The sequence below is a fragment of the Cylas formicarius genome, unplaced genomic scaffold, assembly GCF_029955315.1.
Source record: "Cylas formicarius isolate icCylForm1 unplaced genomic scaffold, icCylForm1.1 PGA_scaffold_4__25_contigs__length_36172078, whole genome shotgun sequence".
Lineage (NCBI taxonomy): Eukaryota > Metazoa > Arthropoda > Insecta > Coleoptera > Brentidae > Cylas > Cylas formicarius.
Window position 1 is genome coordinate 7,099,211 of NW_026844334.1, and position 25,898 is coordinate 7,125,108.

Consider the following 25,898-nt stretch of genomic DNA (forward strand, 5'->3'; position numbering starts at 1 on the left):
ATCTTCGGTGCTCGGTCCATCAATCGAGTAATACGGTGGACTCAGCAGTTTTTGGTTATATAAAATATGGTTCAAATCAAAATTGTAAATCCTTTAATTGTCTTCCACTTTTTTCAATTCGGGGCTTAGTTCATCAATCGATTAAAAAGCCAGGCTCAAATAATCGTTGTAAATCTTTTTATGAACTATAATTTTCTTAAATTCGGTCTTTTTTATTAATCAGTAGAACGTCAGACTAAGCAGTTCCCAGTTGTTATATAAAATATGGTTTAAATAAAGGTTGTAAATCTTGTAATTATTTACAACTCATCAATCCAGCAGAACTCCAGACTCAGTAGTTTTAGTTTATATGAAAATATGGTTCCGTTAGTATCTAGATATTTAATTATCTCTAGCTTCTTTGAATTCGAGCCTCATTTATCAATCGAGTAAAACTCCAGACTCGGCAGTTTGAGGTTGTATAAAAATATGGTTCAAATAAAAGTTGTAAATCTTTTAATTATCCGCAACTTTCTTGAATCCGGGCCTCCGAGCTTGTCTCTGCATTCACGTCTCGTACGATCTCGGACGAGTTTTGCTTGTAATAAGCAGTTTAGAAGTACTAAATACGTAATGTGATTTGGTCACGTGCGGGGCATCGAAATCCGTCGCTGGAGGGTGGTGGTGGGAGGAGGAGAGGATCGATGCCGGTGTAAACGTCGTCGACGGTGCGCCGAGGTGTGTAATAAAAAAGCGGGAATCACGTCCCCGGAAAAACAGAAGCATAAAAACGGTAAATACCCTGACGCGTATTAAATAAAACGCCAAGGTATGGCCGCAAAGATTGCTCTCAAGATTAATTAATCGGCGCGGTCACGGGCACGGGTGGGCCGGTGCCTCCTCTCTCGGCCCAGGTTGCGGCAACATAAATGGCCGTTTTTGTTCGCTGGATATTATACCTACGTACATACACGTATATACGCCCGAGTTACGAACGTGACGTGTGCTAAATTCAGAATGACTAATGTTGAATTAACGGAGGGAGAATGGATAAAAAATGTAAATGACCCTCTCCCCACTACTCCGGCGCCGGTCTGTGTCCGGATAGCTGTTATATATATGGAGGTCCTGCCTATGCTGATAATACGCTGATATGCTGGGGTGGGACTCTGTAATTCGTTTTATGTAAAGGCGGAGAGATTATTTTGGTAATGGAGCATTTTTAAACTCTGTAAGCGCTTTCGGATACGTTCGATGGAGCCGAACGTATTTCCGCACTTTATGTCAAAATTAAGAAAGATAATGATTTGTTTTCATAATTACTGAAAAGGTTGGAGTCAAAATATATATTTTTTAATTTAAAAGTCTGTGCATATACTATTATGTAATGGTATGGTCATGTTCCTGCAATATTGCAGTTTTCTTTTCTGTGTTAATATTTGTTTTTTTTTAAATAGTTTCCTTGTGATGTTTTTTTTGTGGGCAACTAAAAAATAATAACATAAATGCTACAACGTATCCGTTCAGATTATTTTATTGTCTAAGATAGCTATTAATAATTTCTGACCGCAAAACCGCAGATGCATAAACAATTCTGTCAACTTTCTCAGCAGTGTTTGGGACCCCCATCATGCATCGAAATCGAGTTTTAAAACCACCACAGTACTTCAGGTTTGTCACAAGTCATGACCCAAGGTTGTAATGCATCTGCTAACAACAAATATATTTCTTTGACCTCGACTGAAGGAAACAAATAGAATTAAAATATACCTCAAAAAATGCATAGGTTGGCATGAAAATAAAGTAAGTGCTGAAGAGTGCAATTTTTTTATCATATTCATTCAAAGACAATGATATCACGTATTATACATAGTGAAGAGCAAAAAATAAGAATATGTAAAGCTTTCCTGCAGAATATTGAGCTTCCAATCACCAAAGCACGCCATATAAATGCATCAGTTATTAATCCGTCACGTCCACTTATTATGTGCATGTTTTTGGAATTAAATCCTTTTCTGCTGACATAGCATCATGATTGTTATACGAGTCCTATCCATACAGCCAATAGTTCTTGGGAATCCACCTTTTTCCATAAAAGCTCTTTTAATTTGAACATTTCCTTGTTCAGTTTGGAGAAAACAGATCCAATGATTAGACAGTTGTTGCGCAATCAGTTCTTGTTTGCTTTGGAATTCTTGAATTCCTATTACTATTTTCCATGTGTGGGAGCTATTCGTTAAATAAATTGAGAACTAGTTCCTTCTTTAGCCTAAACAATTCAATGAATCTATCCTTTCTTGCAGATTAAATGGATCACTTCTGTCTCTTATTACTTTTTTGCAATTTTTAGATTTGAGATGCGTAGTTTATTCTCCTCCACAGATTTTTAAAATTTTTATGTCCTAAGAGGTTTCAGGATAGAATACGAACATAACAAATATCTACCTGTAATGCGATTATTCTATTCTATATTTTATGCTAATATTAATTAAATTAAATGTGCAAAAACGAAGTAACAAACATCAGTCAACAAAAATAAAAAACGATTTTTGGTTAGGTTGGGATTTTCTTCATCATGTTTTTAACACGTCGAGTATAATTATCCGTGCCCGACCGACGAAACAAATCTTGGCGAATGATAGCCGAGAAGTCTAGAGAAATGCTTAGGGAGTAACCTCGGTATGTAACGACGGTTTCCCTTTCGCATCCGCACCTCTTTCGTTTAGGAATATGATACAAGTTACAGAGTCTCAGTCCTGGCGACTAACGTTTTTATAGGGAAGTTTGACATTTTCAGGTTAGGTTTACTCAGTTAGGTTTTGGCGAAAAAGTGTTGTTTGTAATTTTCCTGACAAATTGAAAAAATTGTGACCGTTAAAAATGGAAATAAATCGGGATCATTTTCGTCCAATATTTTTTTACAACTTTAGACGTGGAGTAACTTAACAACAATGCATCGATGAATTCAACTTTTGGAGTTAAAACATCATCTAGGACTATTGTTTATCGCTGGTTTTTGGACTTCAGTCGTGGTGTAGTTTTCTTAAGGATGAATTTCGTGAAGGTCGTCCAATATCGGTGTTTGTCCAAGAAAACATTGATGCACTACGGAAACTGATTTTGCAGGATCGTCATGTGACTTATCATGAGATTGAGGTATCTTTGGGCATTAGTGAGACCAGCATGCATACAATTTTGCATGAACATTTGACCTAAAAAAAATGTATTCGCGCTGGATTCCACACAATTTGACATGAGCTCAAAAAAATTACAATCGCGTTGCTTCCAAACACGTCTCTGATATTATGACAGGTAGCAGCAGTCGACTGTGTGGGTCAAAGCCCATAAAAGTTGATCGTGCCCGAAGCACCCCGAAACAAATGGTAGCCTGTTTGTTTTTTCAGGAAAAGTGTCTACGTTGCACGTGTTTGTTTGGTGAAAGGTAAAACAGTCAATTCTGAATGGTACACAACCATATTTTTGCCGAAAGTCTTCGAAGAAATTAGAAAAATGCTAGCTCTCACCGATCCATCAGCGCAAACAAAGAAGTTTTTGAGCATTAAAAACGTTGATTTGATGAGCCATCCACCATATAGTACTGATTTAGCACCTAATGACTTCTTTTTATTCCCATACATTAAGAAAAATCAATTGATGCGTTTAAAAAGCATGTTTTGGGGGTGCCCAACTCGATGTGGGAAAAGTGTTTTGTTGATTGGTTTTATCGAATGCAAAAGTGTATTGATCATCAGGGTGAATATTTTGAGAAACAATAGAGTCATATTTGTTGGTAGCTTATAGTTTTTTATTGCAAATCCCGAAATATAAAAGGTAGCCTTCATACAGGAACCTTGAGCCCTTGAGAGTTGTCAGTGTGCTATTTTTCAGGCAGTATTTTTTAATTTTAAGAATATATGGGCATGTGCCCATTAGTTCTGGGTAATTTAAATCACAAATACCGCTTGCTTCTAAACATCCGGTCGCTCCCAAACTCAAGACTGTTTTACCAGAGGCTGTAAGAAGGGTAAGCAATAAAAAATCTTAACGTACCATTATACTTCCTGTTATGTTTTTTTAGATGTACTTTTTACATAATGTAAGGACTATTCCATTGGTGATATCCGCTGAAGGGATTATTTCGAGGAGTCTCCCAGAAAATCTTCAGGAAATTCGACTAGCAGAAGCCGATTTAGCTTTAAAAAAGAATAAATAATAATAACAATAATACGAGGTTGATGTCTTAAGTGACTAATGCATATTTCAGAGTAGGGAAAAAAAGAAGTATTTTAAACATCATGATTTTTCTGTGATTCCTTTGATATACTGCGTTCATAATATTAAAAATGGACCTTGATATGGTCAAATGCATCTACAACTAAGAACTTACTAATGCCTCCTAGTGACTACTTAAATTCAAGCCAATTCTTCTCTAGTTTTTTTTTATAGAAGACTCTAGTCTCTAACTACTTTATCGTGTTCATTTCTTTCTCCATTTTTGTTCATGTTTTCGTATTTATTAATTATATATTAGGGTGAAATAAAAATGCCCAGTTTACTTAAAAATATTTTTGTAACTAACTGAATTGTTTTGGTAAACCAAAGATACAAATGTGATTGTTTCTTGTTTTTATTTGCCAAAATTAAGTCCCTAAAATGATATTCATTAAATACTCCAAATCAACCAACGATATACCTTGAAATAGTAAATAAATTTAAAATGCTTAAAAAATATGTAATTAGGTGTTCAATGATCCTTGAAGGTCCTTTTTAAAGAATTCAGCACTTCTCTCGAAATCCTATCACAAATTCCCACACAATTCTACTTGCTACTACTTGCAAAAAGTTTCATATTCTAATTCTTATTTCTTCTTCTCTGCTAATATTTTCTATTTTTTCTCAATAAGTTACATTCACGGTGTCATTTAAAAAAATATATTCTTGTTTTGCAAAGCTTTTGTAAAACCTTGTATATTTGAAAATATTTTGAAAATATTGATTGATTGATTTTATGCAACCCCTTTAAAATTAAAACCAGACTAACCAAAACACTGATACTATTTCGCCACTCTGTAAATTTTATATCTCGTCGGTATTTTTTAAATCCGCGTTTGATTTGGAGCTAAATTATTATAAAACCCATCACTGTTTATGAAAACCAGACAGAAAGATTATTGGTTAGTCTACACTTCTTTATTCCGTTTTAAAACATTCGACTTTCACTGCGCGCTTCACACAAATCCACATTAGAGGCGGCAAACTATTAAGCAAACGTCAAACAACAAAGTAATGAAACTGGGAAAACACTGATTGATGGCTGTTAAAATGTGTTGTGCGTTTATACGGAGCAATTAGAAACATCAAAATCATTGTTCTAGTAGGTAGGACGTTAGAAATTCGCACAAAAAAAACAAACAATGAGCCTATCCAATTTACCGTCACAGGCTATGCTTACAATTAACGAAATTGCTCGTGTTCTAAGGTTAATTCTCATCGGCTATTGTCTAGATGGAAGAAAGTGATGCGAGTTTTCTCAGAGAGCTTCTTAGACAGATTGTCCCGAACACCGCAATTGGGTTGTTTAGAAGTCAAAATAAGTATTGATTACAAAATCTCGCTAGCACTGAGGAAATTTGTACACTTAAATTTTCTACTAAATTATTAATATATTAAGAAATTTCGATTACTTCTGAAGATATTTGATGGCTATTATTTGTAATAGAAATTTATTATAAACTAGGATATTTGAGATATGGAATAAAATGATTTTAGAGATTTTTGGACATTCTTAAGGCTTGTCCGGTTCCTGCTTTTTATTTATTTTTGCATGTTCTTGTATTACTGTTGTAAAAATAATATAATAAAACTAAAGCTTCCACAAAGGGACTAAAATATTTCTATTTAAAATTAATAGTATATTATGCAACAATTTCGGTAAACGGCATTTGGGTCACGAGTTTATTTGGCACGAGCAGAACGAGAAACTATACTTTTTCTACGATCGTTAGTTTTTGGGTATATTTTTGAAAGAATTGACATACGTCAAAATTTCAAGCCGTGCTGTAAAATCTCTGTTTGGTTATTGTTTAATTTCTGGTCGAGTTTGGGCGCTTAAAAATGCATCTAGATCACTGTTGTTGAAATCTTTACGTCAAAATAATAAAGGAAAATTAAAGACCTAGGGTGTTCTGTTCCTGCGTGAAATACAAAACTTCCCCTAAAAAGCAATTAATGATCAATCTTTCATCATCCGAAAAAAGTTTCTCGTCGTGTTCTATTTCTTTGTCGCTAGGTAGATATTTGTTAATTTATTAAATTAATTTAAGAAATATGAATTGAATTTCGTTATTAACAGTACTGAACTTAGAGGTTTTTGTTTTTCATAATTTGATGCTGTATTTTAATACTGATAGTCGTTTATCGAATTTTTTAAAGCAAATATTCAAAATTTTTATTGCAATCCGTCAATAAGAGTGAATAAAATTGAGTTAAATTTTTAAAACAGCCCACTTCCTATATACTCGAGTATAGGGTGTTTAAAATACATGCGTTAACGCTCCTAGGGAGATTGGCATTAATAAAAAGAAGCAAGATATTAATGTAGGTACCGAAGTGCCTAGTTTCCAAGGTGTTCAATATTTAAAAAAACGATTCTTCGATAATCCTTACGTCATAATGCTTCATTAACGCTTCTTTGGTACCTATTTTGTAGTTTATTGTGAGCGAAGGATCCAAAAAAGTTAATTATAAAAATATAATTATGTAAATATAATAATAAAATAATAATAAATGTTTATAAAAATACGTTTGGCCAATTGTTATGATTTTAATTTATCGCTCGGAAACGATGCATACGAGAAAGCACTTTCAGAATCTACTTTTCGTAGATTATTTAAAGTAAATAACAAAGCTTTCAAAAAAGTCAGGTCTTGGACAATATTACTCATTAGGACACCTCCCGGGACGGCACTGGATTTCACAGTTTATTGTAAAACAGCCGTTTTTTAATAGTATATTTTTCAACAAGTGTTTGTTCAGCGAGTGTTTAATAAATGAGTGAGATACAAAGGTTCGCAAAAGTGTTGCATACTATACTTTTTCTACGACCGTTAGTTTTTGGAGATATTTTTGCAAAACAATACGACAGTATGTCAGAATTGACAAACGTCAAAGTTCAATAATATATAATGGTAATATCTCCAAAAACGCCCGATTGCTCCCAAACCCGTGCGGTAATATCCCGGAAATGTCCGATCGGATTCGTGGTTCAAGAAACTCACTTGTTAAAGTGATGCTTTTCGCACGCTAGATCGGTTTATAATTAGGTATTTGACAGAATGGAGTAGAAAAAAAAATATTGTGATGATTGGAAAACTAAAGGTTGGCTGGTGAAAATTGGATGGAGTGACACAAGTAGCAATGTTTTTAGCAATGAATTTAATAATAAAATATGCCACAAGTGCGGTAAACGACTTTTGATTCACGAGTTTATTTGACACGAGCGGAGCGCAGCGGAGCGAGTGTTTAATAAACGAGTGACTTAAAATGTTTACCGAACATGTTGCATACTATACTTTTTCTACATGCATTTTCGCAAAACATCACATATGCTAGACATATGCGAATTTTTATTTCTTCGAAAATAATGTTTTTTTCTTATTGAATTATTTTTCATTTTTACTATTCCAATCCTTTTGTACCGATCTTATCTAAAGTTTTAAAGAGAGTAGCTACTGGTATTAAACAAAACTGAGCAATAACTAAGATCAACCTTCAAGCAGAAAAACACGGAGGTAGCACGAAATAGACGTTAAAACCCAGAGTCGACGATTTGAAGAGTTTCGTTCAATGATGGGAGCTGGATAAAGAGGTTAGAACAACAATAGAGAACAAACTATCAAAAGCACGTTAACTGTAACAATAATTTAAACAGTTGCACACTATACTAACATTTGAACCTCTGCAGTAAAACTTCTTAGTAGACTACATCCATATATTTTAAGCTTAAAAATATATTTGTAGCAGCGAAATTATCAAGGCATATGTAATAACCTTAGCTTGGAGCAAAGCATATTATGATATGGAAATCTAAATTAAGAGGAACAAAGAAGATACTCACTCCCTAGCTCTCCCAACTGCTCAACTGCATGACAGACAGACATGATATTGTTTCGGGATGCCAATAGCATCTGTTAGTCTTGTAGGTAGACCAGAAAAATCGTCATGCATCTTCGGCACCAACAATATATATTCTGTATATACAACCGGCTGGGCAAAATCAGTCTATGAAAAGTCCTGTGGAACTTCGTTCTTATCACGTCTAGGTATTACATGTACAGAGAAAACCATTATAACCAAAAAGCAGGAGGAAAAAATTACGAAATAGATAGGTTTAATGTTAGTAGCAAGAAATACTCACCGTGAATTTAAGGTCAGTTTCATGCCACTCATAGTGTAAACGACAATTTCATCAAAGACCTGTAAAAAACAAAAAGCTAGGATGTTCCAGACATCTTATTCAATAGGCGTCAGGTCTCGACACCCATTTTATATTCCGGACATCCTGTATAACGAGCACGTTAACGAAGGAAAATTCTTCGCCGCGAAAGTCCACAGTTGCAAGCTGCGGCGCCGCCCGCTAGTAAGTGTGTAATGCATGGGACGACGCTGCGGCTCATACATGGATTTTCGCTTGAAATATGCCCCTTTCGGGTATAATGAACTTCGCTAATGGAAAGAGCATCATATAGTAAACTACCCCCGTGGGAGGGGACGGACGAAAAATAAGCTCGCCGGCTTTCGAGCTTCGCGGACCACCTGCAACCGCCGGGAGAAGGAAAAATTGCTCGGTTTACACATTTAATGCGACGCAGACGCTTGAACGCGCGAGGCAAGGGTTTCCCGGAAGTACGGGAAATTTGAAAATGAAATTTTCATATCGGCGCCCTCGAGCGACGGACAGGATCGAACGGAGGGATTTCTCTGCGATTTAGCAAATTAGAAAGCGGATATACGAATCTACAGGGTGGTTTAAAAATATGCCGGTGATTCTTAGCTTATTAAAAAGTTCCGTAAGTTTCCTCCTTAAGAAAATGTAACTCTGTAAAAAAAGGCACCAAATGGAATGACACTTTCTTTCTGGTTCGTTACTTTCTGCAACCCACAGAACAAATAGTGACTGTAGCGCCAGACTACTGTTTATTGGTCGGTTAAGGGTAAAGGGCCTTTGGCAACAAGTCATGATCATTTATATATACCAGCAAATTGTGCTGACGATTCAAACATCAAAAAAAGTCTAAATCAGAAGTAACACAACTCCCAAACGAGTGGAAATGGCCTGGCATTAAATACAACCAAGTCACAAATTTTACAATTTCTTGTAATAAACAAGACTATTCGAGAAAGTATTTTGGTTAGGCCCCGGGAGAAGTGTATTGAAAATGTGGAAAATACTAGTTCCTTAGGAATAATATTTTTAATAGTTGTAATTGGAAATTTGAGGGAAACGGTCTCAAACGAAGTTGGGCATATCTAGTGAAATAAACCATTTTTTTAAAACACTAAAAAGAATAATACAGGCCATGGTCAAAATACCAAAAAACTAATATGGTTTTGTTGGTTTACCATCGCTTTACATTCTTTCACTTTTGCTTTGTGCAAAGCAAAATAACAAAAACGTCTTCTAGAGTGAAATGCGTCATTATGATTTACGAGGTAAATTATATCAAGTTCAATCATTTTCAAGATTATCTATAACCAGAACTGACGAATTATGGACGTTAAATGTTTTAATAAAATGGTGTGTCTGGATAACACGTTAAATTTTAACCTCAGGCTTTTTCGATTTAAATCAAAAGTGAAGACATTATTTATTCAAAAATACACTCCCTGCAAGATTTTTTATTTGTGCCTCGTCTATGGTTTTACATTATTTGTTTTGTGCTGTAAACAATAAATTTATTTTGATTGTAGCATGGATATTTTAATCTACATATCTCAATATATTTGGACCGAAATAAATTTTATTAAATTCGATTATCGATTTGGCTAGTATTAGTTGCTAAAACAAGTAACTGCGAAACCAGTACTTTTCTTTAAAATTTATTTATTCAAAAATATCTCCCATAAAAAAAAGTTTGGGCGCAAACTGCGACGCTCAATTCTGTGATTTTATATGCTTGATTTTTATTACTATTTTATTTGAACCGAGGAGACACGGTGTTGTCGAAACAATTGTCATGTCAAAATATATAATTTCGTGAAAATCTGAACCTTTAGTTCTTATTTATTTTGACTATTTTATTTTGATGTTTGTATTTTTGTTTATTGACATTTTCCCATATATTACTATAAAGATGTAACAGCAGACCTCTATTTCTTATACTTTGGTATAGCTAATCGCGTCTTTTGTAAATTTTAATATTGGGTTAAACACTATGACAGGTAATATCACGAAAACACAAACAGTATAGACGGTTTTAAGATGACGCAGCTCTGCGTTGCGGATTCATTAAAAAGAAATACCGTGTCGTTACATTTAAATTGCCGACGACGAGCAAAATCCAACATTTGCAAGTTACATTTTAAATTAAGAGATTTTTATTAATTAATTTTAATTACTGTATAAGGGACACTCGAAGTGCTATTCGCGATTCGCGGATAGAGCTCGCCGTTTTTTATTTTTACATTAACAAACCACTCGACAGTGAAATTTTTTCAAATTCATGAATATAAAGTACCGTCTCTAAGTTCATTCATATTTAATTGGATGAGTATTTGGGCCAAGATAATAATAAAGGTTTATTCAAACAGTGCGACAAAACGCTCCAGTTGTAAGTTACAGGCTGTTAAAAGTAGACCAAAATTAGATTTTATTTCTGAAAATTTAACACCCTGTATTTTTTATTGGTGTCTATTGCAATATTTTATAATTCGCTATTATTACGACTTAATATCCTCTCTCAGCTGACGGTTTGATCAATAAACTCGGGGTTGTAACTGCAGTATGGTGTAAAAGTGCTGTAAAAGTTGTAGCCTCACAGCTACTTCTTAACGCACAATCTTAGCTACAGCATCTTCATATTCTTATATTAGATCTTGTAGTCCTGGCACCCATTTGCTTTATATTTAAGATAGTTGCGAGTAAGTAGAACCTTCCGTGCAGAGGCTTTCCTCTCCACCAATGCAACTTTTCTTCATTTAGTCTTGAGGTTCAACCTGGTTTACCTTGCGTCTCAGTAACCTTAAATCCTCTACTTGGCAAACGCTTTCTAAAAAAGAAACCAGCAGTTTACCAACATCTGCCATTCCTCTCCCACCCTACTGTGCGGTAAGTTCTTTGTATGCCACTTCTGAGGTGCTGGTTCTTAAATTTTGTGAGCCGTATTCTGATCGTTCACGGCGTTGTCAAAGCCATTATTATTATTATTATTATTATTATTCATAACAATTTTTTAAAATTCAAAACTGAAACAAAACCTATAAATATCATTTTAATGCATTTAACCCATTGTCACATAAAATTATTATTCAAAATTGAAACTAAGGCCAATACTTTGGTATGCTTTTGTATTCCGCCATCACCATTCCGTACGAGCGTCTGTATAAAATATGAATAAAAATTGCCACGGCAGCGAAAAAAAAATGGACGGCCATTATTTTAACCCGGCATTTATCTAACGGGTTCTAAGCTCAGCCCCATAAATGTAGCCGCCGTCGCTAAAGAAGAACGGAATTACGATGACAAACGCGTACGTAACTTTTAAAAAGTACGAGTCATTCTTCATATAAACGACCAATAAAAATTACGGTAAAATATCCGCGTAGTAGCGTTAAATGTAAAAGTATCGATGGAAACGAAAGGGAATCGATCGCAATTAGTATTGGGACTTTCCGAATGATTCGGTTAAAGTTTTTTGAATGTGTCCGCATCCGTTAGAAAAATTAGTTAACAATTTTTGAAAACATAAATGGTTTATAATTCATAAGACATATATTTTGTAAAACTTTTTTAGCGAAAGTAACTATGACTAGAAAAATTTCAGGTTGTAATAAATTTAGACAAGAGAAATTGTATAATCTTATCAACTACCTACTCCTTGGGCTTGAGATTGAAGGCATTATAATAAATTAAATTTAAAACTTCCAGGATAGGATGATAACCATTTAAACTTTGAGGGATACGTTGGACTTAATCAAGCCATGCCGTTATACAGTTCGTGTTTTATCACATGATTTGCCGCTTGAATGGCTTACCAGACAACGATTAAGGATAGCAGCACAGCTGCTAACAGAATATTTGTAATACCAAAAAGGATTTTTAGGATCATGAACAAAATGAAACCAAAAGAAACTTGTATGGTAAGATTTGGATCTAATTCGATACTTACCGGCCCATTACAGATTAAAGTAACTCTCTTAAATTGAATTAGACGCAGAATCTTTTGAAGTCAGCAAAATTAAATTGTGGATTCCTCCTGCGATGGTTATCTTTCATAGATTATATGCAAGAGTTTTAGTATTATCTGTTAAGACTTGATTAATGTTCGGTAACTACTTTTAGCCTAGTTGATATTTTTCGTCCCGTGTCTCCAATGTATTCTTTACCGCATATGCATGGAATGTTGTAAACTCCTGGGCTCTCAAATATAATTTTGTTTGGCAAACCTGGTTTAACAGAAGATTTCGTAAGCACTTTTTATATGTGGTCAGCAATGTTTAGAATGTAATTCTGGATCCAGTGCATAGAGCCGAGATAATTTTACAGCTCTGTAAACAAGAGACTTGGCAGTTAGCGTGTATAGAGTTTAAATGGTTAAGAAAATCTCGAAGCGAGAGGTTTTGGTTTTAAATGGAAAGTGTAGAGGACTTTCTTCTCAAAAGCTTCCATAATTATATTTGGTAATTTTATTCGACCAAACTAAAATTCGTGCATGTCCTGCCAAAGATAATTCCGAGAATCCATAGAAATCTCCAAAAAACCAAACGTTTGCGCCCCTGTTTTTTATGTCGAAACCGAGTAGCAATAGAAATGGAGTACTAACTGCGTAATTAGTTTAGTTTCTTACAAAGAATCTGAAAATGCAGGGTGTGTTATTAACATTTGCAACTACTACTCAGCAAAACTAACCAACATTGAGATAGTACCTCAAAATTGGAAAAAAATGTCTTAAGAAATAGTTCAATTTGAAAAAAAAAAAATCGTGGTGGTTTGTGATTTTAATACCACGATATATTTTGGGTTAATTTACAGGGAGATAGTTAAATACATTTTCGATATAGTAACCTATGCAACAAAGCATTTGCTCTATTAAAAGTATTTATTGTTGTGTAGGTATTGCATGTAATTCGTTTTATACTTTTTTCCAGTTTACAAAGTTATTTGTACGTATCGTTTTAACTAATTTTTAGGGACTTGCGGTCTAGAGTGCAATTTTTTGTTGTAATATAGTAGAATGGCAATTGGGGACCGACCCTATGGGGTACCATATAACAATATTTATTTGAAAATACAGTACGAGTTGTCATTCGAATAGTATTCTATTTTAGTACTACCGAAATCACTAGAATATGCCCAACCCTACTATAGTGACCAAAAGACCCGACCTAATTTCCAGATGGCAACTAATCCAGGAAATTGGAGTAGCAGTAGCGGTTGTTGTCCGGATTGTACGGCGGGTTCCGAATTTAGGTAAAATATGCGAAAACATTTCGCAAGTTATAATGCCATTAAAATGCGGCAACCGTTAAGATACGAATTCCCTCGGTGCATTTCGAATACTTTAAGAATGATTTATCGTCCAAGTTTTGCATATTATATACGATGTAACTAACGTATTTCAATTTTAAAATTTAATGGGATCGACTTGAATAAATCTGTAGTTTAAATGCACAATATTTTGCTGTTCGTATCGTTTCCCACAATCGGAAATTTCCACGAAATTAGAAATATACGGTTCATAGCAAATTTACCAAAAATTTATCGCACCATATTGAGCTTTGATCCTCCATTACATTCCGTATGAGGCTTCTGAGGTAACAGATATTTTTACAGCAACATAAGCATATATAAGCATATACAAAAAAAAGAATGCGAATTAAACGATGGCAAGTTTCATTTTAAGCATGTGAACAGTTAAAGCAAAATGTTTAACTTAACAGTTTAGAGGATGGAGCACAATCTGTAAAATAGAGAATGGTACATTTCGTAATTTGTAATTCCACTTTTCACTCTTCACTTTCCACATCTCAGAGGTAATACAAAAATATTTACAATAACTCCTACAGTTTCTGGTTTACACTTAAGAATCCCTCGGTAGCCATCTCTACACAGTTGCTGTTTTAAATGTGAACTTGATTGTAGATTTTCTGGAGTCACAATCTCATTCGCATTCACAAGAGACGGTTGCTCTGAATATCTAGAATCGTATACGATCCATCCTCTGGCATAGATAAAATCAAACACTATGTGGGTGCTTCTTTATGTTATGGTAGTAAAAAAAGTGTTGGCAACAAATTCAAATTGACAATAAATAATTCTGAGTGTAGTGTAGGTATAAATTTAACTATATATAAATTCTCAGAAACTTTTAATATAAAAAAACGTGGTTGCTAATACATTAGGTTAATTTTGAAGGAAAATCGGTTAGATCGGTTCATAACATTCCATCTTTCCATAACTCTTCCTCGAGCTGTTTATCTCTACTCTTCTCTCCAATTCCTTCGTGGTATTCCCGGTCTCCTTTGTCTTTACGGTTCCTTCCGGTTGTTCAGTGTTTGTTTTGGGAGTCTTTGTACATGTCCATACCATGTCAATTGTTTGTTTCAAATATCGCGTATAATTGTGTGTGGTACCCATGATCTTCTCTTCCAAAGGTTCCGGCTGATCGTCTCCAGAAGTCGATTTTCGTTGCTCTTAAGTTTTTGTCGGTACTTTCTACTTCTGATGCTCTTATCTTATCTGTTGTTCTGTTTGTTAGGCTTTTGCCTCAAAGGTTCAGCAAGGTTGTTGCTTAGATGCTGTGTCCATTTCTGTCTCTGATTTCTCTTTCCAGTAATTGTTGGTGCCAGATGTTTATTTTTTTATTTTTACTTTGTTACTGTATTATCTAATTTACTTCCATTCTCCAGAGTTCATATTTATTATTCAGTTCTCTTTTCTCTTGGGGTAGGATAATTTGATCATCCGCGGAGGTAATGTGTATAGCATTAGGTCGTTCAGGAGTGTGTCCATATTCTTACATTTTTCTTTGTATTGCTGTTTCTGTTCTGTTTCTGCTCCTTAAAAACAGACACTGGACCATATGGTTCCATTATATATACGAAGTGACCAGGCATCATAAGTACAACCTTGCTTCATATTAATATTTTTTGGATCGTTTCGGGGGAAGCTCATAGCAATGGGTACTTATTGTGTCTAAATAAATAGTTAGTTAAATTAAGTAATCCGCTAAGGAGAAACGATCAATTGCTCCTCACACTTCCCTTCGTCAAACTTTGCAACATTTGCAACATTTAATGAGTTAAAAACCAGTATCGGCTATATATGTCTCTTTGTCAGACTGTTAAATTTTATTAAAAACTGGCCATATATTTGTAAGACGATAGAAATCGATGTCACGTGCACCAACCTCATTGCACCTAATAAAACTATTCACGTCGATAGAAGATTAAAAAGGAATTCCACCTGACTCAAAAAAATTGTTTTGTCTGTTCGTTCTCCGTTCTATGTTTCAAGATGTCTTGCCGTCACAAGGTATCTAAAAATTAAATTTTCAATATCCAAAATTTGAAGCTGACGGAACTTATGGAAGTGTTGAGAGATCGGGAAGTATTTTTTCAAAAATAAAAAATCTTGTTTACAAGGGTATAAGGAAATTGTTTAAACGTTTGTTCTTTGTAGTTTTCAAATATATACAGGGTCTGCCCGATATTCGCAAAAAGCTATTCCTATTTTAATGAAAATTGGCCATAACTAAAATGATTCAGTAGATTTGAGACACGAGGATAGAGCGCGTACAGGATGTGTCGGATATTAAGTGCTATATAAAAAATGTATAAAGTGTCCTGAATTTGTAGCTATTAACTTCAGATTTAGCAGCGAAGTAAAAGTCCACACTCACATTTAAACAGTTTAAAATTGTTGAAAATTTTTTTGGCCTTCCAGAAAAACATTATTTTCTTGTAAACTATTCACCCGATCGTCCAAATTCTTGAACCAGGAAATGTGGGAGATCCGAGGCTATAATTTTTGTTTCAAGCATTTTTCGATTATATACAGGGTGTTTTTGCTATGGACAAAAATCTATTTCTAGAATTGTTATTTTCGTGAGTAAGTTATAAGCCGTAAATCAAAATTAGTGAAAAATATGAAAATGTGGCTATTTGGTTTATACAGTATTGTAGGCCTCATTGAGAGCTACAATTTTTGTATTTATGATTTTTATCATAAATATATATCACATACGCTGCTCGAAATATTTTTAAAAAAGCCGCTATTTCTGCCGCTCAATCTAGACACCATGACGTCATTTGGTATTACGGCGTACCGCATAGTTTCAGAAAACAATTATTTACTCGAAAACCATTTACTCTATTGGAAAATTCGTGAACCAGGAAACGTGAGAAGTCCTAGGCTACCTTTAATTTTGGCATTTTTATTCATTATGATCATGGTGTATCTGTAACGGGCAAAATATTAAAATTGCAGTTTTCCTAGATAAAATATTATCCATAAATGAACAATTTGAAAAGATAGGAAGAATTCGGTTGAACAGTATAGTAATTTGTATCGAGAGGGGTTGCAGTTTTTGTCTGTCATAGAGGGTGCTCGAGATTTTGACAAAAATATTATTGGAAATCGCTATTACTGGTATCGATTTTTATATTTACCAAGTCTGACGTGACTTTGAAGTCATGTCGGCGGCCTACTTCAAAAGTATTTTATGCAGGGTGCTTTGATTTGATATCCCATAACACTAATCGAAAATATATACAAAAGAAATAAAATAGAAGCAAGAGCAATATCAGAGCTAACTGAGCCCATAGATGTAACTTCAGGTATTAGGCAAGGAGACTTCACTAAGCTTCATTTTATTTAATATTATATTAGACGAAATAATTGGAGAAGTAAAAACAAAAAAAGCTATAAAATGGGTAACAAAGAAATACAAGTGTTGTGTTACGCCGACGATACTGTATTTGTAGCTGAGAACGAAGATGATTTGCAGACATTACTAACATCAGTTTAATATAAATGCAAAGAAATTTAACATGAAAATATTGACCAAAAAAACTAAATTACTAGTAATCTCTAAAGAACCAATTAGATGTAAGCTGGGACTTGATAACCAAATTATAGAGCAGGTAATGAACATCAAATATTTACGAATTAGATTATCATATGATAATAACATAAAGGATGAAATAAGAGAACAAACTGCAAAAGCTCATAGAATAGCAGCATAAATACTTCAGAACCAAAACAAAACATCGCATATATAAATCTGCAGTTTGACCAGTTATGACATATACCGCTGAAACAAGACCGGAAACATCTAAGACTCGGAAACAAATGAAATGAGAACATTAAGGAAAATAGAAGGGAAAACACTCTGGTATAGAGAAATAAATGAAAGCATAAGACACATATGTGGAATTGACAACATTAACACCTGGACAAGAAATAGAAAGCATGGAATCAACATACTGGCAGAATGTGCGAACAACGGATAGTGAGGATAGAAAGAGATAAATCGCCCACGAAAAAGATGGAACAAATTGTGATAAAAATTACACTGAAGTAAAACAGCAGAAGTGCCTAATATAGAAGAACAAAAAGATTTTTTTTTTAACTTTTTTGAGGAAAGATACATCAAGGACAAACTTTGGACCCTCTTTCCTCTCGGGTAAAACGGTTTCTTCGATTGAAAGAAAAACACATTATCCAATTCGGTTGAAAATGCGAAGACGAGAACATTAGAGGCGTTCCGCGGAAAATTGCGTAAAACTCCGGTTCCGTTTTTTTTTTCAAATATCCGGTAACCAAATATTTGTCGATTCTACCGTAAAAGCAATCCGGAGAAAAACGCGCTCGGCAGGAGGAATTCCTTCCACGGCGATGACGTAGATCCGACAGTTTTTCGTCCCGCGTGTTCCTTTTTTTTATATTTAAGCCAGGGGGAAATCAATAAATATAAAGCGACGGTGGATCCAGGTCGACGGGCCGCAATGCTCCCGCAAAATTAATGCGTTTTATTTTTAGCGGTAGGCTCATATGACAGTGGGAAAAATAATATTACGCAAATTTAAGCAGAATACTGGCGGCAGTCAAAAATTAAGCAACGTAGAATCCCTCTTTACCAAAGTTACTATTCCTAAAACTCTCGACATCATTTCAGATATATCAAAATCCGAGAATCTGGAACCAAACCTTCTCACCTTAATTGAAAAATGCTTGTCGGAAACATATTTTTCTCATAACGGTCAAATTTTTGAACAAACGTCGGGAGCAGGTATTGGTTCTCCACTATCACCAGTCATCGCGAATATATTTATGGAAGCCTCTGAGAAGAAAGCTCTCGACACCTTTCATCTAAAACCAAAATTATGGAAACGCTACGTCGATGATGCTTTTGTTATTTGGAGTCATGGTCAAGAAACCCTAGTAGATTTTCTTAGACATTTAAACTCGATACACCCTAACATACGTTTTACCATTGAGTTGGAAGCTAATAATAACCTGCCATTCTTAGATATTCTTATCAATAGAAAATCATCAGACCTAACATTGTGTTTGCAGAAAACCTACGCACCCAGACCGATACCTTAATGCATGGTCACATCACCATCCGGCCTAAAAATCATCGGTTATCAACTCTCTCGTTTACAGAGCCGTAAAACTATCTCAGCCCGAGTCACTGAAAACAGAATTAAAACACCTTACCTCTGCTCTTCTCTCTAATAATTTCCACATTAAAGATATCGAGCGTTCGATCAAAAACTACACTTCACCACAACCTTCCAATAGCAATGAGGCCGAAAGCAATCCTATACTTGCCACTGTGGTCCTTCCTTACATTCAAAACATCGCTGACCACATATCATAAGTTCTAAAGAAGTATAACGTCAAAATCAGATTTACCACTTGTCCAAAAATTTCTCAACATCTTCAATCCGTCATAGACGAAATTCCATTTGAGATGCCAGGAGTTTACAGCATTCCATGCATATGCGGTAAAAAATACATTGGAAAGACCGGACGAAAAATATCAACTAAGCTCAAAAAACACGAAAGAGCCTTACGACTAAGACAAATAAATTCATCGGTTGTTGCCGAACACACTCATAAAACCGGGCATAAAATTTTATTCGATAAAACTAAAATTCTTGCATGTAATCAGTTCTACCAACGAAAAATCCCAGAGTCTATAGAAATCTATAAACAACCTAACAATCTTAACCGCGACTCAGGTCTCTACCTGTCACCAATTTTGGAATCAGTTATCCGAGACGGTGTTTATACCCCTTATTAGGGCCCCCCCTCAAACAATATATAAGCAGGTACAGAGTAAAATACGAGCCAGTTTCAGTCAAGTTCTGTAGAAGCCAACAGAATGATTGGCGAAACGTCAGCAGGAATCCATTTTGTAAAAAGCTTGAATATTATTTTATCTTAATAAAATAAAGATTTTAGAAGTGATAAGCATTGGTTAAAGCAGTAATGGGGAAACTACGGCCCGCGGCCAGCTATATCAAACAATAAGATTAAAAAATACGAAATTAATTTGAGAAAACTATGTTCAGAATTTGAAAATTTCAAATTAATAGAACTGAACTGTAATACACTCCTCAAACATACAGTTCATACAGTACCATTACTAGAATTTTATAAAAATCTCAGTCCAGATAATTTCCCAATGAAGATAATGCAGTATTTACTTAGCCGTCGAAGCTTTGGGGTTGTTTAATAATATCCTTTATTCAGGTAATTTCGATAAGGAAAATGACAGGAAAAGGCAAGATTGCAGCGCCCAGACGTATCTGCTTGCTGATTTCTACACTCATCCTTACACATAACATCACACCATGGTTTTAATTAATTTAATTAATTAATTAATATTTACAAGTCTAACCTAATTGTATAACAGATAAACCTACCTCTATACATAAAAAAACTATTAGCTAAAGTCAATGCTAAAGTACGATTTTTTAAAGAATTCTAGCAGTGCATTGATTCTTCCTGCGTTCTGTAACTTTTATCATACTACATGCTGGCTGTGAAGCTGGTTGGCTAGATACCGCTTTGTTGCTTTCTGCAAAAGGTATCAAAGAAGCAAAGGTTGACTACCACGCAAACATGACAGCAGACATCTTTGAAAAATGATTTTCTGAAAAATTGCTTCCCAATATTCCACCAAATAGTGTCGTCGCTAGCTACCATTCTGCACAAGCTAAAAAAAATATGAAATTCATCGTCGACTAAAGAAGCTATTCAAAATTTCTTGCTTGAACATGATATGTATCGACAAATTGGCCATGGAGCGGGGATTCAAAGTTGTTCGTTTTTCACCATATCACAGCAATTTTAATCCGATAGAATTGATATGGAGACAGCCGAAAGCCAGTTTAAGAAGAAACAACACCTCGACAAACTTTACAATTAATTAGAAGTAAAGTAGAAACATATCTGCTTGTAGTTGGAAATAATGTGTAGAACATGTCATCGAAGAAGAAAATGTTTACAGAAGTGCCAGAATTAATGGTTAATGTGGGGAACGAGTCCAGTAACGATAGTGATTATTTTAATGTAGAATAACTTTTTTCTTATAAATATTTTAACATTGTTTTGTAGCTACATTTACTCCTTTATTTATATTTATAATAAACATTTTAAAGTAGGAATGATTTTTTCACTAAATGAAGTACTAGTAATCGAGGAATCTCACCCATGAAACTCTACAAAAATCCGTCAGCTTTCAGTATTTGTATTCACGAATTATTGAAGTACGGTTCTAAAACGTCTATTTATTCAGGATTACAAAGACAAACCCAAGTGAGGTAGACCTGCTGTTTATAAAAATTTACTTTAATAAATTTATTTAATTTAAAGTTACATACCGGATTATGTCGTAAAAACGGTATATCGTTCGTAGAACTCCACCATTCATAATGTGTCTTTACTCGATATAACGCTGCTATAATAAAAAAATGTATCGTTGAGATTATATTTTTCACATATAAAATGGTGTTTTAGCTTTACTTTTTGCTAATTTCAGATGTATATCCGCTAATAATAAAAAGCAAATACTGAAAGTATTGGAAAACAATAAACAATTGAACACAATAAATAAAATTTGGAGAAAAAACAAATAGTACCAGAGACAAAAATGTTCTTAAAGTGTGCTATGTGCTATAGCTATGTGCGACCTGTGACATATGATTGCTTTGAAGATAGTACTCACTCTGGCGCCTTTTATATTATATTTTCAGCCTGAAACTGAAACTTGATATACAATACAATAACAATACAATATAGCAGCAGTTGAGATAACAACTACATTAGAAATTTGGTCTTTTCTGCACCCAATTTCTTCAAAAACTTCCCTGCACTACCATTATGATAATTTCTGTGAAATATCTTAATAACATAAGAGTATTATAATGATCCGACACCCTCAAATAGTTTATTGGAGGTTTAATTTTTCCTCGGAATATTTGCAGAAAGCACGTTCACCGTGAAACTCACCAAAGGCTCACGCGGCTTGGGCTTGAGCGTCACCGGTGGAATTGACTGCGTCGGCTCATGGCCGGGCCTCGTCCGCATCAAAAGACTGTTCCCCCATCAACCGGCCTTCTCCTGCGGCTTACTCAACGTCGGCGACTTGCTCCTGGAAGCCAACGGCGTTTCGCTCACCGGTCTAACCAATTACGTAAGTATTCAGGTCTAGATAAAGATAGTTAACCACAGGACAGACCTGTAACGCTCTCAAGCAGAATCGGAAATGATTTTGTTGATGTTGAGATTTATACAGACGCATTAATGGTAATTTTTGTGAATGGTCGTTTATCATCTGTATCTTTTAAACATTTTGCTATTAAAGCGTTGCTGTTACTTTTGGTCCTTTTTTGGCTTATCGATACTTCTGAATAATATGGCCCACATGGGTCAATGATGCCCTTTTGAGGACCGTGTGTAGTTATTTAAGAACGCTCAGCGAAGCAACCGCGTTTGTCAAATAACTAATTTTTAACAATTAATTATAATACAAGAAATACACTAGAAGTAATCATCATGTTTCTAATTTATCTAGTATAACCTGTTCCCTATACAATTTACAACAATAACTTTTTATTTTTCAAAGAAACTTCCACTGAACTTGCTGACGTTTCGTCAAGAGTTTCAGTCAGGAGAAAATTATTTTATATCTGAGAAAATATTATCTATAACCGCAAGATATTTTACTATTTAGCCAAAGTATTAGTATAAAACATATCTTCTTTTAGAAATCCATCTTCGGTTCTAAGGTGTACAGCTATTATTGTTCTAACTTTTAGCCATGATACTTTTAATACTCGACGAGCATTATTAACGTACATTTCATCCTGATAAAAAATATTCTTCTGCTTTAAGCGGTACTAAGTATTTTTTTCTTCTAACAAACAAAATTCATAGCCTCCAATGTTTTTCATAGCATTTTTTAATTTATTAAAAGAGCATTATCCTCTTATTCAAGCTCCATCGAAATTATGTCTAGAGTAAGTATTTCCTTTGTAAACTTATGTATTGCATATTTTGTGTTATCATCAAGGATTTTTGCTGATCTTCCTTTCACTTGGTGCCTTTGTGTCTCCAATTAAAGTTATTGTTTCACATCTTTCAACATTTTCTTATATTGGAATACTAGGATTATGATTCATGCCAGGCAATCATATACATCTTGACTTTTTTGACTTTCTCATTCAGTGATTTGGGAAAATTTTAGATTCTCTTTTACTTTCTTCTACTTTTACTTTTAAATATCATTGTTACTGTTGACATCATATAGCAATTAGATAATAAGGTAATGATTTTCCGCTCATGCCCCCACATTTTCCTTCACTTTGCGCCATTTTTTTTCCATTTCCACACACTTTTCCTAGTATATCCAAAGTTATTAACTATCTGTTAACTACAATGTTGCAAGGTCATTGAATGGACCTTTCAAAATTTCTTTCATAGTTGCTTCTTGTATTATCGGCATAGGCAGGGCCTTTATATCCTAGAAGCTACATGGTTGGCACTATCGAATACACCGTCGTCTTTCCTTACCTACCTGAAATCTTAATTAGTATGGTTTTATGCTCTTGTTTATTCAAAATACTTATTTTACAAGCCTTTAATACATATTATTTTGATTGCAAGTTGGTGAGCTAATAAGCGAGAAGGAAAAAATCAAAGGTGTGTATGGCCAGCAACATCATCACGACGAGCACCGGTATCGCTGTATTTCCTGCAGATTTTAATTGTCCCCAGAAATTTCGACAAAATTTGCACAATTTCACTAAATATCTACCATCGATGGTAACAGGGGTCCCTAACACCAGAATACTTTGATATTTCATTTTTATATATGTCGACTCTCCTATCTTCAAGTGGTATATGTTCTCTCTTGTTTCGTTTTGAGTGTTGTGAGAAAGTTTATTTATGATTCATATTATTTATCGACCTAACCTAAACACTTCGTAATATTGGGGATCCACTTTGGCATTTTTCTGAAACGAAGCTTAGGTTGGGTTTTGAGAAGCTCCGATAGTTTGATAGATTGTTCATTCACTGTTCATTTTTGGTTTTGGTTCATTTTTGGTTGATCTTGCCAGTTGCTGATCGTTGGTTTGCTGATGGTGCTGATTCGATTCTTAAACTCTTATTCCTTGTTCCTTTTGAACCAGTGTCGTGCATTATTTTAATAAGTTTTTACATTTACTTTTTTTGTCTGACATATTTATGATAATTTATTTTCAATATCAACGAAAAAAAGAATCGCTCTCGAAAAATCGGAAATCGAGTTCGTGGAGGAGTATCAAACGTTGCCTCACTCGACCTCCTCAAAAAATTATCAATATCGAGGTGTTGACGGATTTTTGAGTATTTGAGATCGAACCCGACCTGGCTCTTCCGAAAACCATAAACCTACAGCATGCATCGAGCCCGCGATCGAAAATTCAGGATTTTTTTATTTGAGGTTTTGAGGAGGTCTATATTACCAAAGTATGCTATCTCGGAGACTACTGGGCCGATCGGGAGGAAGCTCGGGGAAATTCTCGAGGAGTTCAAGGGAGGACGTACCCGACCCCACACCTCCCCTCGCTTAAAAAAATTTGCTCCAATAGTTGATTTTTCATTAGTTATTTTGTGGTTGATCTTGCGAGTCGCTGATCGTTGGAATCGGAAATCGAAAATTCCGACAGGAAAACATGAACGCGTTCGCAGAGTAGCATCAAGCGTCGCCTCACTCGACCTCCTCAAAAAAACCTCAATATTGAGGTGTTGACGGATTTTTGAGTATTTGAGGTTGAGGTCGGACCCGACCTGGCTTTTCCGAAAACCCTATACTTAAGCACGCATCGAGCCCTCGATTTTTTTATTTGAGGTTTTGAGGAGGTCAATAGTAAGAAAGTATGCTATCTCGGAGACTACTGGGCCGATCGGGACGAATCTCGGGAAGGTTCTCGAGGAGTTCGAGAGAGGAGATACCCGACCCCCCACTTCCCCACGCTTAAAAAAAATTTTTCCAAATAGTTGATTTTTCGTTAGTTATTTTGTGATTGTTCTTGCGATTCGCTGATCGTTGCTTTGCTCATGGTGGTGATTCGATTCTTATTCTCTTATTCTTAGTTCCTTTTGAACCAGTGTCGTGCATTATTTTAATAAGTTTTCACCTTTACTTTTTTGTGCGTCTGACATATTTATGATCATTTATTTTGAATTTCAACGTTTTCGAGCCTGGAAAATGGCGACTGCAGCACACGATATTGTCAATTACCGCAGAAATCACCGCAGGTCGTAATTATATCCGGATCCCGTTTGCTCGTGGAAAATGTATCCCCGCACTTCCCGTTTTTTCCTTGCGTTGACGCAAACCGAGGGAAATCCGCATCTCGCTCTCGCGAAGTTCAGCAAACCGGAAATAGGCGCGCAAAAACCGACGTCGGAGACGAAAGCATCTGCGGAAGAATTTCTTGCCGTTGCGGAAAACGCGTTTTTTGTAGCCCTCCCACCCCTTCCCTCTTTCGCTACGTAAGGGCACGTCGGCAGATGTCTTCATTTAATAATGTCTCGCTAGGAAATGGCGGTAATCGCGGTCATTAAGACGTGAAAGGGATTATCGTGGCGACGAGCGATATTAGACAAGACAAATTTTTCCCCCATTTCAAAATGACAACTGCTGTGTAAAATGTCATAAAATTGCTGTTTTTTTTTGCAAGGTTATCCCTAAACTTCATTTTGGTGGTCAGCGGCAATGGAAGTTTACTATAAACTGACGTGAGATGCTAAATTGGCATTACTATAGAACTCTGTGTCGAGCCCAACATACGATAAATGGCGCTGACTGTAAAATGCTATTTACGTTGTGATCTGGTCGTAATTTTGGACCGACAAAGCATTTTCGGATTTATATTTTTGCTGCTAACTCTGTTTTTCAATGACGAAATAAGTTTTATACGAAATAGGTAAAGTTCATGCTGACTAAGGAACGTTTGAAGCACCACTTTGCTGCTGATAACCAGCAAAACGATCATTTGTGATGGTGAACTCTCTTATTGGTTTTTGTTGAAAGTAGCAAAGTATTTGGCACCCAACTTTCCCTCGAGCCACATATTCTTTTTCCTCTAGATGCAGGTACTTTCAAAATATAGTTCGATGGAGAATTTTGCCACCTTTT

The 25,898-nt window shown here is 35.1% G+C and overlaps 1 protein-coding gene across 3 annotated transcripts in view; it reads left to right on the forward strand.

Annotated features, from left to right (window-relative positions):
- LOC132700896 (uncharacterized) overlaps positions 1-25,898 on the forward strand; it is a 189,422-nt gene that overhangs the window by 144,711 nt on the left and 18,813 nt on the right. For all 3 annotated transcript variants that reach the window (XM_060668474.1, XM_060668473.1, XM_060668476.1), the window contains exon 10: positions 21,697-21,905. In XM_060668474.1, the coding sequence (XP_060524457.1) occupies positions 21,697-21,905 (209 nt within the window). The remainder of the gene's footprint in view (positions 1-21,696; positions 21,906-25,898) is intronic.